The following is a 7,252-nucleotide window of genomic DNA, read 5'->3' as shown; positions in this document are numbered from 1 at the left end:
TGATCCTGGGAGAAAGCTCCATTGGCAATACTAGGGTGCACACCTGTAGGTTATCCCTGAGTGAAGGGTCCAGACATCTGCTGTCCATGCCCTGTGAAACCAGGCTACATACTTGCTACTTGCCCTTGAAAGTAAGGTCCAGACATCTGCTGCCCATAACCTGAGAAGACAGGTTGAAAACCTGTTGATACATTGTTAGCAATTCTATTAGAATTTTGTGCTTTCAAACCCTTTGTAAACTTAAAATCTGGGGGGTATCCTATCAACCTGTAACACTTTTCAATTGCATGTCCTGTTCTCTTGCAATATGAGCAATAAAGATTGCTATTATAGTTGTTTTTCTTTCCTTTGGAATTCTGATAGAAATTTCCTGCACCAGATTTCTGTTGGTAAAAATTTCCTGCACTAGACTTCTGTTGAGTCACATGAAAAGAGGATGTTGCTCCTGGGAAATGTGGGTTAGCATAAACCTTCCTTTGTTTCTCATCTTGAATGAGAAGAGAATAAGTTGTGTTAACATTTGGTAAAGGAGACAACATGAGTATGCTGCTTTTTACAGGTGCATAAACCTCATTTAAACCCATCAAAAACTGAATCAACCTTTTATCTTGGAATGATTTAAGCATCTTTTGTTTTCCTTCACAGGATCAAGCATAAGAACAACTTACCTTGGTGTACAAGGTATCTAGCTCATTCTAGATCTTCTTTATTTTGGTGTAATAAGCTGCTATGCCTGATGCACCTTGTGTTGAATCCACAAGTTCTTTTTGCAGCTGATAGAGTTTGGCCCCATTTGGCTGACCAAACCTATCCTCTAGATCTTCCCATAGCTCCCTAGCACTTTTGGAATAAAGGACACTTCCAGCTATGTCCTTTGATAGGGATTTCAATAGCCATGAAGTCACCATGTTGTTGCATCTATCCCAAAGCTTGTGCTCAGGTGAATCTGGTAAAGGAGCTTTGCAGGTTCCATCAATGAACCCCAGTTTGTTCTTTGCTGCAAGTCCAATGAATATGGACCTCTTCCATCCACCATAGCAATGACCATCAAAGGTGAAGTTGACAAGATTCATGCCAGGTGAATCTGAGGCATGAAGATAGTAAGGACTGCTAGAATCAACAGACCCATTGTTAGGAGTTTCTTGTGTTTGAGTGGTGTTTTCAGCCATTTGTGTTGATGTGAAGAAAAAGAGATCACAGAAGAAAAAGAAGGAACAGATTCAAGTTGATATTAAAATGAAAGAAAAAAAAATGAAGCTTCAGTAGATGAGGATCTCACTGGTGCTCTGATACCAAATTGAAAAAACGAATAGAGAAAGATACAGAATTTGAGAAATTTTCCTTGTATTCTACTTCATTGATGATGTATCATATTTATACAAGTATTGTATGTACAGAAAAATAGGGAATATCCTAAAACACTTGCTCTAATCTTATTGGCTAGAGAAATAACCAACTCTGTACAAAACTTTTATTTGTCATGTTGCTAATTATGGTAGGATAGCTGTGTGCTGAGTTGTATTTGTTTTTGGGCTGTGCTTGACAATTGGGCCAGCACCAACATAGTCTGTGTTTGTGGGATTTGGGCTTGAGTGATGATTTGACCCAAGTATTTCTTTATCTGGTCCAAGTATTTCCTTATATGATCCAACACATGTCTGCTTCATAGACTTAGGAAATACCGAAGTTGACTTCTCCATTTCTTCTTCTTCACTTTGTTGATCGACATTATTGAATTCAATAATGTCAACACTAGCCAAATATATAACTCAAAGAAGCTGAGCAGAAAATTCTATAGTGATTTGTGATATGTTAATTATCACTGTGGTTAACACATAAATACTAGCTACTCTGCAGTACAAGCCATTTTTCAACCATCGGGTCCTGCAGTTATTGTCATCGTTGCATCTGTAAATAGACCTGCAGTTGCAAGTGCTGCAACATTTTTGTGAAACAGAACAAAAAGTAGAGTTAAATCAACCAATCTCATAGTGAAATTCAATACTGGAGGCTATATCCACTAATAAACCAACAATATCCAAGCATTTGTAAGCCCTAAAATAAGTCAAACTTATTAATTGAAAATACGATCTTAACATTAAATTTCCCTTTCAAACTTTTATGTGGCAATTTCTTCAATATACAATCACACATGCATTCAGTGGCGGAGCCACATTGATTTAAGGGTGGTCAATTGAATCCTGTTTTGCAAAAGATTACGCTGCACATAGATGAAATTTTCTTTTGACATTAGGAAAGCTTTCAGTATAGTGGCAAAGGGTGTTCGATATCCCGTATGTTACTCCCTAATCCTACAACGCAATGGGAAAATTTTAAGGAAAAAAAAAACGCAACATAATGGTTTAGCGGTTTGAGAGTCCCCTTGCCTCCATTGTCTTCGCCCCTGCAACATCTATATTGATATCAACTTCATGATATCCTGGCACAACAAGCGGTAACGGAACTATGCAAAACTTCATATCTTGATTTTAGTCCTTTCACTCTTTTGTTTACTTTTGTTGGCTTCCCTTTGAGGAAATCTAGGAATAGTGAAACAAAAGAATTGCCAAAACTAGCTGCAGCAAGATGTTCTGCAAAAGCTCATCCAGGAATTGAAGTTTATGGATTCTTGAGAATTTACTAGTTATATTAGATGATTTTTTAAGACAGATATCAAGTTTGAACCAAAGCTACTCAGTTTTGGCAAACTTGTATCGGAACGGTACATCCAGCCTTGGATGCTCGTGTATATGAAGCAGAGATAAACAAGAAGAGATGGTTCAAATTTCAAATGGATGGAAGAAAATTGAAGAAATTAGAGACAAGCTTTGAAAGAAGAATTAATTTTATGCAGGAACCTTGGAGGCATTTCGATACTGTTCATATAGATAAGTTTGAAAGTAAGTGGATGTTATGTCATTAAGAACATGACCTACATACACCATATGCTAAAACAGACCATCTTCCCGTGCTTTGCTTCATCATCTTCTCCTCTGTTACCAGTGATGATGGAATTTGCAACTCTAAGAATTTAGATTCCCAAATTCACCAAAAAATCTGCAATTATTGGCCAGAAGCAGGATGTTTACTAACAATTAAATTAAACTATGGTGACGCCTCGTTTGGAAGTTATTTCCTTTGAATAAATTATAATCACTCTCAATTTTACTAGGCACGAAGTTTAAGAAATAAAAATAGACTTTTGAATCTTGTAGTTTTAAATTAAGGTTGTGTGTAATCTTTTAAATTTTGTGATCTTAAACTTATGTTAGAAGTGGAAATTAAATTTACTAATTATAGAAAGATGCATATTTTTGAGACAGATAAAAAAGGTAAGTAAAACACTTAAATTTGAATAGAGGAAGTAAATGATAATGCAACTTGACAAGTATTCTTTCACTTCAAGCAATATTGAACTGAAAAACAAACACTATATTTGTCAGTGAGAAACATCATTGAATTGTGTTGGACGATTCACCATTTTCCTCAGCCGTAGCGTCATAATTATCATCTTGGATTCGTGTACTCAGTATCAAAGAAGTCATTTTTATGATAAATATTTTTCATAAAAAATAATTTTTTGAAAAGTCTTTGTTGGCGTTTGAGTAATGAGAGAGCATGTTTTCTGAAAATAAACTTAATGTTCATTTGAACAAGTGATATGAACATAAAATTTATAATAAATATTGGAAGTAAATTGATTCGGTCCATTAGTGAAGGAAGTCATTTTCCCTATATTGATATATTCAATCACCAGAAATTACTTCCTCATGAAAATATTTTCTTAAAAATTGGCTTCCATTGTACTAAATAAACCTCCGATCCTCATTTAGTGATAATACTAGGAGTAGGAATAAAAAGGTACAACACACAACTCGCTATGTATTAAAGAGACAGAAATGAAGATAAGAATTGAAGCAACCTTCACGGAGTGGTGGATAACTCACTACAACTTGTTAAGGCCTCATTTGTTTTTATTAAAATTAATACGTCTGAATCTGAATGAACATATAAATGATTAAGATGTTGTCTCTAGGTTTGAACACTGAATGATTAAGACTGTTTATTTTTCAATATCTGAATGTGCATAATGTATTTATTTAAACATAATAAATATACAATTCAAATTAAAAAGTAACTAAATAGTAGAAAATACATACTCCCTCTGTTTCAATTTGTTTGAACCTATTTCCTTTTTAGTCCGTACCAAAATGAATAACTTCTTTCCTAATTTGAAAACAAATTCACTTTATGAATGATTTACAGCCACACAAATTTTCAAGGCTTATTTTGAATCACAAGTTTCAAAAGTCGTCCCTCTTTCTTAAATGTCATGCCCAGTCAAATGGGTTCATATAAATTGAAACGGAGGGAGTACAAAATTTAATAAAAAAAATATTATTTGATAAAAAAAAAATGAAACATTTATGTTCACTAGTAATGGTGGAGATGTTTTGTAGTCGTGGTGGGTAGTGAGTGGGGGTGGAGAGATGAGTGGGTGGTGGATGGTTGGGGGTGAGGGGTGGGAGGTAGTGGGGGCAAAGTTGGTGGGGAGTGGGGGTGGGTGGTGTGGGGTGGGATTGAGGTTGGTGGTGGGGTGGGGGTGGAGTGGAGAGTGGGTTGGGGTTGGGGTTGGAGCTGGTGATAAAAAAATTTCATACACAAATACTTTTTAATGATATTAAGACTTGATTCAAGATCTTAATGATTAAGACTTATTCAGATCCAATAAGTGCTAAGATCTTAATGCAAACAAATGCACTTAATGGCTTAAGGTCTGAACCATTCAGATTCAGACCTCTAATAAGTACAAACAAATAAGGCCTAAGACTGGACCTAGCAACTCAACAATCAACTACTTTTTCGCCTTCAACTGTATGCACAGGGGAACAAATAATGAGTCAAAATGATCCAGTAAGATCCTCAACTTACCTTTATCTTAACCCTAGAACAACCTTGAAAATTAAAGTGCATAATGATAGTATAAAGCTTAAACAAGTATAAAACAATATAAAGTACGCAACGATTCGCGATATCAAAGCAAGATACACACAAATACGCTCAAATTGCTAAAGTGATGCTCAATAGATAAACATACAATTGTTGCTGGTAAATAACTGCTACAGAGAATTAGGTTTCTTAGCCTACATGTCTTACCCGTCTTCGATACGTTAGTTGCCTGTCTGATTCGCCAGGCACGGTACATTAACGGTGCCTTACTTTGTAAGATCAAATCCACGTTTGACTTGCAATTGAGATACTGATGCAAGTTCTTTCGCTCAGTATTGTTGAGTCATTATCTGCTAAGTGGCATAATACGCCCATCTAAAAGGAGTGCGGGGTTGTTATCCCAACATCTTATGTCCCACAAATAATACAATACAAATATCATAAACATATTATTAGCTATTAGATATTCTATTTATATAAAAGTGGTTATTATAAAATATGACATAGAAATCGATTTTGAGAAAAAACTTGACTTTTATAATGAAGTGTTGTTGTAGAAAGGTCTCACTGACTGTATATATGATCGCTTGATGTGGAAGTTGTTAGTTAAATTAGAACAATATTGACCAAGAACTAGTCGATAAATCAAATATCTAACATATAAAGTGCTGCGAAAAAAACATTCTCACTATCAACACAGATAACAAACATGTTCAATAATCAATCAGCTGCTAGAAACTGCTAAGTAGACATGTTGAATATCAATAACTTTTAAAAGCATCATGGAACAATATGAATATACAAAGTTAAGGCCCTTGTGGCAAATACCAAATGCTTTAAAGTAGTTATCTAGCTCATACTCGTCTCAAACATGAAATAGGTAAGTTTAAATACATCAAACAACTCAAATATCATGCTTTTACTGAAAAGCAAGCCAAACAAGAAGCCTACGATATCCCTTACCTCCTGATCGAACTTAACTCAAAGTCGTACCTTACTCGTGAGTTCCTTGCTCACGACTGCCAATGTAAGCAAATATGTGTCATAGGAGTCCATTATATGTATTAGACGAGATCCCGTATTTTTAGAGCGCTCCGAAGTCAGAGTCAACGAAACTCAACCCATTAGTCAACCCTCGCGTCAACGGTCAAAATTCCCAAATAAAGTTCATAATCGTATTACCTATTAGCAAATGAATCTAAATCAATTATAAAAATCCAATTTTGACTTATATGGCTATTCTAATTGCTCAATTTTCCTTTTTTGAACCTAAGTTTAAACTTCCCAATTTAGACTATGAAAATTCAAGAAATAATGGTTCAAATTACTCAAAATTTATGTATAATAACAAGATTAGTGTATGGAATTAATACCTTAAATATTAAGCGGAATCTTCACCCTTTTGGATCCTTATAGCAAGTTGTTGAAATTTGGACTTGTGTTAATTGGTTATAGCCCGTAAGGATAGTGATGTGACCCAAGTGGTGAATTCGTAAAGACCTGATACCAAATCATTTTTTTGTGCGGATTTCCATCCAAAGGCACTGGTCTTTAATTTTTGCTTTTCGCCTTATATCATGAGGTTTGGGGTTCGAACCTCGGTTCAATAAAAAAAATCCACAAGGTAGAGTTTCGTAGCAAAACAAGGCCTATTCGGGCAAAAGTTTGGCCTTAAGGCAAACTTTGCCTTAAGGTAGAGTTTACCTTATGCCTGAAGGCAAAACTTTACCTTAAGTAGAATTTGCAGTCAAACTCTGCCTTAAGATAAAGTTTGAAGCTCTGCCTGAAGGTAGCAAAACTCTGCCTTGTGATTTTTTATTTTTTTTTAATTTTTGACAAAGCGGGAGTTTGAACCCAAAATCAAAGGGTTTGTAACAAAGGGAAAAAATTAATGACCACCAATTTGAGGGGCAAAAATTAAAGACCACCCCCGAATAAAGGCAATCGTGCAAATTGCTCATATTAAATTGTTATATTTGTGAATAAACTAGGCCCAATAGCAATTATCCTGTGATGGGTAGGCCTTCTCTATAAATAGAGGCCAACCGTCCCTTTTCCTAGTTATATAAAAAAAAAAAAAAAAAAAAAACCCTAGTATATTCTGACTTAATCGTCAATTGCTGTTGTTGCTGAATCAATAGAGATAAACAGTATGTGTATCTAACCCCAACACAAGATATGATTTTAGATTTGTTTATCTTCCTTACTTGGTATCTTTAAAAAATTGGAGAATTTCATCAAATATTTTGTCCACGTGCATTTAACATTCTCCATACGTGTAACGAGAATCGACTCAATATTC

The 7,252-nt window shown here is 35.0% G+C and overlaps 1 protein-coding gene across 1 annotated transcript; it reads right to left on the bottom strand.

Moving 5' to 3' along the window:
* Positions 1-695: 695 nt before the first annotated feature.
* LOC132644272 (uncharacterized) lies at positions 696-1,169 on the bottom strand. The gene has a single exon (XM_060360859.1). It carries the CDS (start codon positions 1,167-1,169, stop codon positions 696-698), a length of 474 nt encoding a protein of 157 aa, XP_060216842.1.
* Positions 1,170-7,252: the final 6,083 nt, after the last annotated feature.

The sequence above is a fragment of the Lycium barbarum genome, chromosome 6 (assembly GCF_019175385.1).
Source record: "Lycium barbarum isolate Lr01 chromosome 6, ASM1917538v2, whole genome shotgun sequence".
Taxonomy (NCBI): domain Eukaryota; kingdom Viridiplantae; phylum Streptophyta; class Magnoliopsida; order Solanales; family Solanaceae; genus Lycium; species Lycium barbarum.
The sequence above is the reverse complement of the archived record's forward strand: the minus strand, read 5'-3'. Positions and strand labels throughout refer to the sequence as shown.

Excerpts from the sequence above, each read along its gene's own strand:
- LOC132644272 (XM_060360859.1), bottom strand. The coding sequence starts at position 1,169 with ATGGCTGAAAACACCACTCAAACACAAGAAACTCCTAACAATGGGTCT.